Here is a 13315-nt window from a genome sequence, read left to right as displayed (position 1 = left end):
AATGCATGACCCCGGGGGCGGAGCAATAGGGTGGGCGGGAAGACTGCGACGATTGGGCACGGAGCCCGCGGCGGCGGGCGGGGATTGGCTGCGCACTGGGGCAGGGAGGCCTGGGAAGGGGCGGAGGAAGGAGACCAGAGCAGGAAGAGCAGCGGTGAGGCGGTGGCGGTGGCTGAGTTGGTGGTGGCAGAGGCGAAAGCGACAGCTCCAGGGGGTGGCAGCGGCCGCGAGAGCAGGATGCGAGTCCGGGTTGGGCTGACGCTGCTGCTCTGTGCGGTGCTGCTGGGCTCGGCCTCGGCGTCCTCGGGTCAGTATCCGCCCCCTCGGATTGGAGGCCGGGAGCCACCGCCCCCCGGCCTCCATCCCGGGGCAGGGCCGTGGGGGCTCAAGCTGGAGACTGCACTCTCTGGTCACACCTCGCACTAGCCTGTCACTCGTTGTCTTTCCTTGGACTTTGGCTGGCCTGGACTAGAGCGGGTATTTAGGAAGCTAGAGAGGGGAGGGAAAGAAAGGGCGGTCACCCTGCCCACACCTCTTCACTTAACAAACTTTAAGCAACTCCTCGCGAATGAGGAATTGACCCTGGAAATGAATCCCAACAGCTGGCTTAGATCCACAGAGGTACCTGAGCCTTTTGGAACTTCCTCGACTCTCATACAGATTATGTGCTTGAGATTTGTAAGTTAAGTAATTGACACACCTGGATCTATCACTGAGCAGAGCAAGGGCCATCAAAACCAGGATGTTGACAGTGGTTTGGCGGATTTGCTTAATAGCTGAGGTGGTCCCTTGTCTGTCTATTTAAAAATGAAGACTTTTGATATAATTGTGCCCACTCTCTATCCCTTTTCAGGAAATATTCCCGAGGAAGTGGTGTTTACCTCTGTCACGGTGTAGGAGTTGCCCCATGTTTGTTGACAGTAACTCTATGATTTTTGAGAAAATTTGGTCCCTATAGATTTAAAATGTATAGCAACTCGTTTTCATTTTTTGGATAGATATAGAAATGTGCCTTTGACTTGATTTTCCAGTTAGCTGATTTATACTGTGGTTTGGTTTTTATTTTTTAATAGTTCAGTATGCCTACATCTGAAAACTTCTATTTCGAAAATGTTGATAAAGAAACAGTGTTTCTAATTGTTGGTAAAGAAACAATTAGTACAATAAAGCTTTTGAATTTTAATCAGTTTAGTTAACAAGACAGCTGTTCTGTGGCTTTAAATTTTTTTGGAACAAGGCAGGGTATAAATGTCAACTCTTTCTTTTTTTCCAACAGAAAATTTCCCAGATGGTTATTTGAATCCCCAAATTATCTGTCCTAGTTGTAAGTCAATGCCATAACGTCATTCTGTTTCTAAAATGAGAGGTCTAAACCTAAAATTCTATCCATAATGTGGTTTGAGATACCATTTCAAAAGCAACAAGCATATGCTAGTTACTTAACTGCCAACATCATCCTTTAAGGTCTGCCTTATCCCCTTTTAGTGATGGTTTGTATTCATAACCAAATCTTCAAAAACTCTACATAACTCTTGAAGCCCTGCTTGCATTTATTTGACCAAAAGAAGTATGAAATGGAGCTGTTGAGTGTAATGGATAGAGTAACTGATGGACCTCAGACCACTTGCATCAGAATTCCTCTTAGGAGTTTGTTAAACATGCAGTTTTAGGTCTGGAACAGGTCAGCCATCTGTAGTTTAACAAAGTTCACAAGTGATTTCTTCACGCTAAAGTATAAGAACTACTTAAGGAACATGGTAAATATTCCTCCGAGTTCAGTCTGCACAATTTAAGGAAAATTAAAGTGTAGAAACATTTTCCTGCATCTTCCATTAAGTTATTTCATATACTTAGAGCTTCATGTCAGTGGAGATGATACTTGAAGAAGTCATTTAAGCAACAGTTGGGATTCTCGGGTAGTTAAAATAGTTTATTAAGACTGAAATGTTAAATCTTTGGACTGTGTTGGTGTAAGCAGAGATTTCCATTGTAGTTAAACTGTGCCAAAGCATTTCTCTGGCAGAGGCAAAATCCATGTTTAGCCACAACTAAAACCGTATAGATGTGCGTGCTGACAAACAATGAAGGCAGTACTGTACTCACATGAAGTGCAAATATGGTAAAACACTTGTGTGAGGTAAAGTTTTAGAAATTGAGTACATGGCTTTTTAGTTGACTTTTTTATTCATTAAATTGCTTATTCATACAGGATGTCCACCTCATTATTTAGATTTAAAGATTTGCTCCTATTTAAAACTCAAGTGTTGGGTCATAATTTGTGTTGACTTAAAGTTTGAATATTAGTGGTTACCTAGAGCAAGTTGCATTTATTACCAGTTAGAATATAATCGGCCAACAAAGGAAATATCTATCCTGTCACTGTTAGTAGCTATTATTTCATAGTTTGTCTTAGAGGCATATAAAAATATGAAACTTTTATTAGCAATGTTTTCTTTTTCCTGTGAATGAATAAAGGAGGGCATTAAAAAGGCATTTCTCCTTCATTCTCTTGATAATGAAAAATGCTATAATTTTTCTCACTTAGAAATACATGTTTTTTTGGGTTGCCTGGGTGGTTCAGTGAGTTAAGCGTCTGACTTCCTCTCAGGTCATGATCTCACTGTTTGTGGGTTCAAGCCCCGTGTCAGGCTCTGTGTTGACAGCTCAGGGCCCGGAACCTGCTGTGAATTCTGTGTCTCCCTCTCTCTGCCCCTCCCCTACTTGTACTCTGTCTCTCAAAAATAAAAACATTAAAAAAAAAGACATACATATTTTCTTATTTTCAACAGGAAGAGATAGTTTACTTTTTTTTCTTTATGCCAACAGTGTTACAGAATCTTTTAAATTAGATCCACTGCTAAGTGTTTCAGATAATAGTTCTATTATCATACTCAAAGAGTAAATTTGAGATTGCAGAGGATGTTTAATTTCATTGTTCTTTTGTTCCTTAAAACATTGTGAGTCAACGGGGCAGGTGGTATTACTCTCTCTTGATGCGTTGAGAAAAAAGGCTAAGGAAGCTTGCTGTATTGAACCATGTATGTATTAACATGTAATGAAGCCAGGTTTTGAAGCTAGCTCTCCAGGCCTTGATTTGGGAGTAATTAAAATCAGGGGTATTGTAGGATCTGCACAGAATCTATGGCAAATCAGAGAACAGGATGTCTGCTGTCTTTTGCCAAACTCTTAATACTTTATGAGTTTGAAGGTCTATCAGTCTGTTTAGTTTACATAACAAATTGGAAAATGAATCTGTGATGATTACTTTTCCCTGAAAGAATATCCCTGATACTTTTTGCAGTTTGGTTAGCTGATATAATGAAAATTGGTCTTTTTCAGAGGAAGGTGTACAATTATTAAAGTAATGTAAACCATTATATTTTGGATGTGTTGCTATTGAATGAGAAATGTGTAACTCTTCGTTGAATTCTTTTGCATTTTTTTCTTGATGTCTGTGTTCTGATAAAAGCATTATTATTTTCTTTTTATTTATGCATAACTTCAGTGTCTTTAATTGTTACCTGACTGCTATATATGAGAAGTTTCTAGATTATAAGCAACTTCTATAAAAGTGTTATGTGAATGGATATAGCAGTTTGAAAGAGAAAATAGCTTATGCCTTAAGACTTCCATCTGGAGTAGTCTTTCCCAGTTTAGTAAATGAGAGTGAGTTCTCTTATTTACCAGTAACCTTAGTATATATTCCTAGTTTGAAGAGAGAAGAGAGAGAAGCATGATGCAATTCACGTGAAATAACCCTGATGTCACAAGTTTCCATGTCTCTTGGAGTTCAGAAACACATTTTGCCAGTCAAACGTCTAATAGCTTGTAGTGTCTCAAATGTACATATCTTAAAATTTATTTATAGGTGTCTGTATTATATACGTATTAGCTACGTATGTGACCTGTGTTGAGAAGGTGCTAAATTTCATGATTTAGTGATCAGTAATTTAAGAGTTCCAGCTCATCTAAGTTTCAGTATGTAGGTATATACTGTATATATCTGTGCATTTAATGACTGCTCTTGATATATTAGTTAATGTTTGTGATTAAACACATCCATACATACAACCTTTTTTTTTTTTATGTTTATTTTTGAGAGAGAGAGAGAGAGAGAGAGAGAGGGAGAAGGAGACAGAGCATGAGCAGGGAAGGGGCAGAGACAGAGGGAGACACAGAATCCAAAGCAGGCTCCAGGCTCTGACTTGTCAGCCCAGAGCCTGATGTGGGGCTCGAACCCGCAAACCGTGAGATCATGCCCTGAACCAAAGTCAGATGCTTAATCCACTGAGCCACCCAGATGCCCCCATACATACAACTTTGATATATAATGAAGATGATTTTTTTTTTCCTTTATCCAAGATTTGCTGAGAATGGAATTTGAACTGTATGTTAAAACTTGGGCTTTGGGTAAAACTTGTGAAGAAGTTAGCATGAAGGATGATTGTTCATTAACTGGCATCACTACCTAAATGTTATGGGCACTATGGGACTAATGCATGCTATACCTTCCTCTTCCCCACTCATCAGAAAAAAAACATATTTGGAAGGCAGTCTAAAAGTAGTTAATGTGGAAGTAGCTATGGTTTAAGTATGTGAATTGACAGCACTTTTCTTATATGGCAAAACCTCAGCAGTAGACTAGTTTTCTCAAATATTCAAGAGAAATACTGTGAAATAGTGTTGTGTATTTTGTACATAATGAGTTGCTTATACTTCTTAAAGTTAGCTCACTACTTTGATAATACAAACCCCAAAGCATGTTTTTGTTAGGCTTGAAAGAGTTGCAAGTTATGAATAATATTTAGGGTGTAACCATATGAAGTAAAGATAAATGACAACCAGAACACCAAATTTCCTGGTAAAAAGCACATGGTTTTATAGCATTTTGTCTGCTGGTTAATTTCCCATATAACTTACAGAGCAGGCAATACTGAAGCTCACTCCTGGATAAAATCAGGTAATTTTAAGACTAAGAAGGCATCTTAGAGGTCATGTGGCAGTTGTTTTTAAACTGGCCAGGAATACAAAGATCAAACACATGCATATGGACACTGGGTTGTTGAATGTGTTTGTATAAGATCAGAAAAAAGAATGACAAGTTGCCAGAATAGAAGTTATAGGAAAGCACAAAAGGAGTAATAGAAGGAAGGTTAACATAATTGGACAAAGCCAAAGCAGCAGATAGGAGTTTGGAAGAAAGGTGTAACCAGGGTCTGGATTCATTGTTTATTTAATAAGAGATCTTAATTTCTTAATAAGAAACATGATGGTTTGATGCTACTTTTTATTTGTATCTGGTTATATCCCGAATAGAGTAGAACACAAATCCTAAATATCTTAGTCTGGCAATTGTACACTCACATAATAATAATTCTTAGTGTCCATCTTTAGTAGTCATAGTGAACAGTAAGATGCTAATCAGTACTAAGATAAGCTATGTAATTCCAGATTCTGATCAGAGGAAAATAATAGGTGGTATCCTGAACCACAAAATCAGAGATTGATTTTTATAAATTTAGTAACACATTCTTAGTAGTAGACTTAATATGTGCAGAAGAATTGGATGGTTATGTGCAGAAGTGTCTGGTTTTGGTGGTGGTAGTGGTAGCTGGCCTTCCTGCCTGTATAATAGATGGAGCTGCCGTTGTGCCCGGGGAGAGAAGAAGGACTACTCCAGCCAGCCCCTTGTTTTGCTTTCACCTAGTATTTTCTGAGCAGTTGCTGAACACAAGCAATTTTTAGGTAATTCTAGGTGTATTTATCAAGTATCTGATTATTATTTGTTGTACTTATTAAGTGCTTTAATAATATCTGCAATTTTCCAGCAAGAAGGATGACTAAAATTGTCTTAAAATTTCTTTACAGATGAGGAAGGCAGTCAAGATGAATCCTTAGATTCCAAGGTGTGTACTAAAATTTGCATTGACCAGTATTTAATGCCCAATTTAAAAGTATGGATTCATGTATCTTAAAAAGGATATGAAATCTGCATCTTTTGAGCATAGAATTGGGTTAAGAAAAACATAGCTGATATTCAATGTACTAGTTCTTCCGGAGGGGGGGAAGGTAGGAATCACTGACCTGTAGGAAGGAGAGTAATAAATACTGTGTTTTCATTCACAGTGTTGGTTATTAGGTTTAATTTTAACTTAAATGTGCTGTGTAAGAGCCTGAAGGCAGTAACATTTTTTTTTTTAACGTTTATTTATTTTTGAGACAGAGAGAGACAGAGCATGAATGGGGGAAGGTCAGAGAGAGAGGGAGACACAGAATCTGAAACAGGCTCCAGGCTCTGAGCTGTCAGCACAGAGCCCGACGCGGGGCTCAAACTCACGGACCGTGAGATCATGACCAGAGCCGAAGTCGAACGCTTAATCGACTGAGCCACCCAGGCGCCCCAGGACAGTAACACTTTTCCTGCCTAATGAGAGATTGATTTTATTTCTGTTTTTTTTAAGTTTTTTTTAATTTTGAAGGCTTAACCTCTGCCATTTGTTTCCACTTATATATCAATTTTTATGCATCTGTTGAGCTAAATTGGTTGATTGAGTGAATAAGGCTGATTATTATGTATCCAAGGAAACCATTCAGTTATGATCTCTGATCTCTAGATTTGAGGAAACACAGATAAGAATCAGAAAGTTGTAGTACAGGGCTAGCATAAGGGGAAGTATAAGAGATGTTGGGAACTTATAGGGAAAGACCCTAATCCAGACTTCAGGAAGTAAGGAAGGCTTCCTGGGGGGAAGTAACATTTAAGTTGAAATTGGAAGAGTCAGGTTAGGCAAGTGATGAAGGCATGTGATGAATACATACCACAGTGGTATGTATTCAGAGTTTAGAGAGACGACCAGCTCCTTCACAGCTGAAGGAGATGTATCTGGATTAATAAAAGTAGTGGTCAAATTAGGTTGGAAACTAAAAATACTTTACATTCTCAGACCCCTTTGCCATCAGATGAGTCGTCGGTAAAGGACCACAGCACAGCAGGCAGAGTAGTCGCTGGTCAGATCTTTCTTGATTCAGAAGAATCAGAATTAGAATCACCTATTCAAGAAGAGGAAGACAGCCTCAGGAGTCAAGAAGCGGAAAGTGTCACAGAAGAAATCAGCTTTATAGAATCTCCAAATCCAGAAAACCAGGACTACGAAGAACCATCAAAAGTACGGAAACAAGGTAGTCTGGGCATTTTCTTTGCTTTTGCCTGATTTAGGAAGGAGACAACTAAAATTTAAACCAGTGTAGAAAGATGCAAATGTCTGGTTTCTAATTTTGAACCATATATAATATATGAAGTGTGGTAGTATAGGATTTTCTAGATTTTTATATGTCAAAGTTATTCATTTAATGGATTTGACCCGTTACATAAGCTGAATTTGATGATGAGAATTGTGTTTGTATTACAGTAATATCCTAACATTTCTTTTTGCACTCCAGTATATAATTATCTGTCTGCATGGTACACAAAATAGAAACTCAAGAAAGATTGTCTAATATGCTGTTCTGGTTATTTTCAGAATTGTGTTAAGATTTTTGCTACAATAACCTTCCCTGTCACCCTAGGAAATCGATGTAGGTGTTTATTCCTCTAACTGAAGCTCACATACACTTTAATTCTTTTGTAACTTTAACCTTCTTGACACCCTCTGTTTTTAAATTTACAACTTGCTGTTTCTCACAATAGAGTGTGCTAAATACCTATCCTTCTAAAATTAATTGTTAATGAATCCACTCTGCCCTGTCCCATCAGCCTCCTGTCATTTAGTTTATTATTTCAGATATCAGTACCATACTCACTTATTATTTCCATTACTAGCTACTTTTAGAAATTGATCCAGATTTGACCTTTCAAAAATACAATTTCTTTATTATAAATACCCATACTTGCAAATAGAAAAACTGTGTAAAAAAATTAAAAGCATCTTAATTCCATCAACTAGACAGACATAACAGCTGTTAACATTATGGAGAAAACTCAGGATCTTTTCTAAATGCATAGTTTTCAGAAGACTAAAATGGGACAAAATGTATATTCTATTTTATAGCCTATATTTTGTGCCTTAACAGTTTATCTTGAACAATTTCCTTTATCATTTAGTATTCTTTTACAATGTGATGGTTAATGACTATAAAAAATTTTACACGTAGGGGTGCCTGGCTGGCTCAGTCAGAAGCGCATGCGTCTCTTGATCTTGGGATCCTGAATCTGAGCCCCGCGCTGGGTATTTACTTAAATAAATAAAACTTAAAAAAAAAAATTGACATGTCATAAGTTGGAAATAGGTTGTTTACAATGCTTTTTGTTGGGTGACCATTTTAGATGTATACTTGTGCACATCTATGAAAATTTTCAGAGAATTAGTTTTTTAAATATGCTTGACTAAATATAAAATTTTAAAAGACATTCGATACATACTGTTAAATTGTTCTTAGGAAAAGTAATTGTTTACTTCCTTTGAAACTGCTCCTTTTCTTGCACCTCAGCCAGTGTGTATTACCATTTTTAAGTTTTTGCCAAATACTATAGCTTAATTCATTCTTTTTTATGTTTTATAAGGGAGACTTTGAAACATGCACAAAAGTAGAGGATGTAATGGGCCCCTGTACCCATCTCCCAGAGTCAGTGGCCCTCTACAATCCCATTCTTGTTGTGTCTCTGCCACCCCACACGCATTAACTCTTTTCTTTCCTAGAGTATTTACAGCAAATTCCACATGTTATTTCACCTATGTATGTATCTCTCAAAGTATGACTTTTTTTTTTCCAACAAAACCACAAAAGTATTAGAACACCCACAAAATTAGCTGTTGTTCCTTAATCACTCAATCCCCAGGCTCTCCGTTTTCCCAGATGTTTCAAATATCTTCTTAGAAGTGATTTGTTTGAATGAGTATCCAAACTAAGATCATAGGTTTCTCTTAACCTATAACAATTCTCTCTCCCTTGTTTTTTATTTCATTTTACTTGTTAGAGAAATAATGTCCTTTGTGCTATACAGTTTCCCACATTCTGGATCTAGTTGGTCATATCCTTGTAATATAATTTAACGTGTTCCACTGTCTGTTGTCTAGTCTGTAAACTGGGAGTTAGCTCTACAGGCTTGGGTAGATTCAGCTCTGGTTTTTTATTGAGAATATCTCATAGCGTATTGTGTACTTCCTTTTACATTGCATTGCATATAGTATCTGATTGTCCCACTTCTGGTGATGAATCAATGAAGCTGGGTGGTGTCAGCCTGATCCAGCCATGCAAAAATTCCTCACAGATATTTCACCTAGAGGTTTTGGCAACCATTTTGTTTGTTGTCTGGATTTCACTAAGAATTGCAAAGTGATGGCTTTCTAACATGCAATTCCACCTGCATTTGTTATCTGGGATTCTTTTATAAAGAAAAACTTTCCCTCATCAACTATTTGGTTACCCTGAAATATAGTCCTTATAAGCAGGATAAATGCTCGAGTTTTTCCCTTGAAGTATTTTCAAATAATAACTTGGTGCCCTAGCAACCTCCAAAGGAGGCCAATGAGTACATTTTTTTGTTTGTTTGTTTTTATTTGCTTTGCTTTTGCTTTGCTTCTGAGCATCATTACAGATTTGTGGGTTTCACATGTTGGTGCTTCACGCTATTGCAGTCACCCTTCTTCATTGCTCACATGACCCCAGTTGTGCCTGTTTAGAGTTCCTTTAAGTTCATTCCTTTGTTCTTTTGACTAATTGTAGGTAACTTTTAAACATTTTTTCTTTTCAGGCAGCGTAGGATGTCTTAAATTATCTTTTTACATTTCCTAACCCAGAAATGAATCAGCCATCCCCCCCCCCCCCACCACACACACACAAACCAGATTCCTGTTAGTGGAAATTGTATTTAGACACTACAATCTAGGCAGCAGGGACATGCACTGCAACTTAGTTGTCAGTACTGATAGCCCTTTTTGGTGGGTATGTTTAGGAAATACATCATTCATCCTGATGCTTCCTTTTCAAGTTAAATATCGTGAGAAAACCCAATGGGTCAGATTGGTATATTGGACTCCAACGAATGAGAGATCTTACCCAGCACCAAACCTGACTAATATGTTCAAAGATACAATTATCACAAGACACAGGTGAAGTGTCGAGAAGTCTGTGACTGCCAGGGCTGCTGCCAGCTACTGCTTGCCTCAACTAGGATGCACTCTGGCCTGGATTTTAACGTATGAAGCCTCTGAGTGATGCATATGGAATGTTACGTCCATGAATGGGGCTATTTCCATTATGAAACATCTCCAGTTTATTCTGTGATAACTGCATAGCTTGTGTGATATTTTCTAGGAAGTCATTCCTCATAAATATATACATCCCAGGTTTATGTACAGTGAGCAGTGTAGACATACCACATGCATACTGCTAAAGCATTCCATAGGTAGGAAGGACCCGCCTGGTAGGAAATACCTTTAGTGTGCTTGCCGGAAGTCTTTTGTCAGCATGTTTCTAACATGATTTGATCATGTCACCTCTCTGTTTATGTATAACATAAATTATATATGCATGGTTTTGTGTGCAGTCCCAACTACATTAGAACTGGGTACTATGATATTTACTTTTAGACTTGCTTCCTTTGTTCTCTCATCCACATCTCTGCCATATTGATCTTCCTAAAACCCAAATTTGATCCGTAACTCCCCTGTTTACAACCCTGCAGTATCTCCCCGTTTGCCCGTGAGATGACACATAAGCCCCTTGGCATGATTCCCAAAATCTTCCACATGCAGCATGCCTGCTGGCTTCTGTGACTTCATCTCTGTGGCTCTGCCCCAGACCCTCTTTCAGTGATATCAAATCCATTACCATTCTTCAGATACACCGTGCTGTTTATGCCTCTAGGTCTTTGTACAAGTTCTTCCTGCTGCTTGGACTACCTTCCTCACCCCCTTGCCCAAATTTATCCTATTTCTACTCATCCTTAAAGAAGAACTTAAGTTTCTCCTTTCTGAAGTGGATCTGAACCACCCAAGGATAGTTGAAGAGTCTTATGTCTGTAAGAACTTCCTGCCTCGTGTCCCTGCTTTCCCCCTTATGTCAGTTCTCTAACAGCAACCAGACCAGTTTTCCTTCCTGTTCAGAGCCTCCAGTGGCTTCCTATCACATTCAGAATAAAGTCCAAATAAGGCCTTCCATGATCAAGCCCCTACTATCTCTCTGACTTTATCTTCTGCCACTTCCCTTCACTCACATGATTCCAGCCATACTTGCCTTCTTGTTGAATATTTTACACTTAGTTCCAACTGTCTCTGGGATCCCCAGGACCACACCTCCAGGCTCGATGATTTTCCATGAGACTCATAGGACTGAGCATGTAGTCATATTTATAGCTATGGTTTATCACAGCAAAAGAACACAAAACACAATAAAGAGAAATATGCATAGGTGAAGCCTGGGGAAAAACTGGATGCAAGCTTCCTATGGTCCTCTCCCTGGGGAGTCACACAAAACGTGTTTAATTTCTCCAGCAACAAGTTGTGGCAATATGGGTGACATGCTGTCTACCAGGGACACTCATTAGAGACCTATACCTAGAGTTGTTTTAGGAGGGTGGTCATGTGGGCACTCTGTACCTAGCACATACCAAAACTGCAGACTCGTGGAAGGAAAGCAGGTGTTCACCATAAACCATATTGTTTGTACAGTTGGGATGAGTCACTCCTAACAGGGTAGCGGGAACCCTTCCAAAATCTTAAGTTCCCAGACACCAGCCAAGGGCTAACCTTATAAGCAGGTCTTTTCAAGGACAGAAGTTAAAACCTGCTGTGTGAACTCTTCTCTGCATAGTCTACCCCCTTGGTCATTAGCTGTCTTGGCTTTACAGCAAAGTTACTCTCAGTGAGACCCAGACAACAGAGTGAGAACAGTCTGCAGTATTGGTTTCAATTATGCCCTTCATGGGTCCTGGACTCAGCCAGTCAACAAATCCCATTAATCATAAAGGCCTGCCTTAGCCAGGTGGCTTCCCCCTTAAATATCTGTATTAACCCTTTTTACCTGGCCTTAAGCATCAATTCAGGCCCAGCACAACTGGCCAGTAAGTTTTAGCTGAGGCAGTGTCGTGATAGTCAGGGTGCACATACAGAAATATAGTCCCAGAGGGCATGTGTAGTAACCCTGCAAACAAAGAGTTTACCATCATTGGGGCACCCCAAGCAGGGCATATGTTAGGCACTATGATGTGGCCTCCTACCATGGGCATCTTGTCCTGGGGTTTCCAGCAGTCCAAGTCATTTAGCTCAGTCTTTAGTTTCAGAGGCACTACCAGTCAGCTCCAAACAGTTTTGTTGTCCATGAGAGTGAGACCAGTGCATCCACCTCATGAGTGGGGACAACAGCTGGAAGTTTTCTGCATGGCAGGTGCAAGGGCCCGGCCGCCTCCTGCTACCTCATGGTCAACCCTGTCAGATAGGAGCACAGGCTCAGCACTCTGAATGCAAAGCACTCTAAACAGCTTGGAATGGTGCAAGGAGGGGGAAGAAGCTTCCAGAAATAGTTTCAAAAAACAAACATCATCATGCCTTCTCCCCTCACTCATGCCTCTCCAAGTGCAGGAGTTTCAGTTGATTTTCCTTGTTGTTTCAAAATCAGTGTTTCCATTCAGCAGTCATAATTTTGTATTTTCTTAGTCATCCCCTAGTCTCATCCATACCTTTCACTTGGAGGGGTTCTGTGTAAGAGGGGCAGAACATCTTCTCAGAAGAGCATTTTTATAGAGCTGAGCCAGAAAACCACCATGTTCAAAAATCAGTCAGGACAAAATCTTGAATTTTCAAAAAATTTCATAATTCTCACAAGTTTTAGAGGTTTACATAATTTCCCACCCCTTTTGCCCTGATCACATAACCAGTAAGCAGCCTAGAAAAGATCAACCCTTCTCTGAGGACAGCTGCAATGAATAATCAGATTGCACTAAGGTGTGTGCACAGGAGAGGTGAGGGAAGCGGTCACGTAATCAGTCCTTGTTGGAGATGGCAGCTTATCAGGAGAGCCAGACACAATTAAGACATGCCTGGAGTCCACTCAACCTGTAAGGAGTGAATAGAGGGTCATAGTTCCTGCCATGTACCCTCTCACAAATTACAGCTTGGGGCAATAGTCACAAGTTAAATATGCAGCCAGTCAGCAGCTTGATTTCAGGTAGTCCCATCGAAGAACAATTCCTTTCCTGTGAGCATTTGTATGTGACCCAAGCATTCACGATTTTCTCACAATGTGGGGACCCACAGAAAGGTGGCCTAAGGTACAGAGGTCACAGAATCCGAGCTCTGTTTATTGAGCCTATTCCTGT

General features: G+C 39.5%; 1 protein-coding gene across 1 annotated transcript in view; it reads left to right on the top strand.

Annotated features, from left to right (window-relative positions):
* Window positions 1-119: 119 nt before the first annotated feature.
* Window positions 120-13315, top strand: part of SEL1L (SEL1L adaptor subunit of SYVN1 ubiquitin ligase) — a 53615-nt gene continuing 40419 nt past the window's right edge. Inside the window, exons 1-3 of the mRNA XM_058739923.1 lie at window positions 120-307; window positions 5869-5906; window positions 6945-7179. Of these exons, the coding sequence (XP_058595906.1) occupies window positions 238-307; window positions 5869-5906; window positions 6945-7179 (343 nt within the window). The 5' untranslated portion in view covers window positions 120-237. The remainder of the gene's footprint in view (window positions 308-5868; window positions 5907-6944; window positions 7180-13315) is intronic.

This window comes from Neofelis nebulosa, chromosome 7 (genome assembly GCF_028018385.1).
Source record: "Neofelis nebulosa isolate mNeoNeb1 chromosome 7, mNeoNeb1.pri, whole genome shotgun sequence".
In the NCBI taxonomy this organism is placed as follows: Eukaryota; Metazoa; Chordata; class Mammalia; order Carnivora; family Felidae; genus Neofelis; species Neofelis nebulosa.
This window is presented reverse-complemented; position numbering and strand designations above follow the sequence as displayed.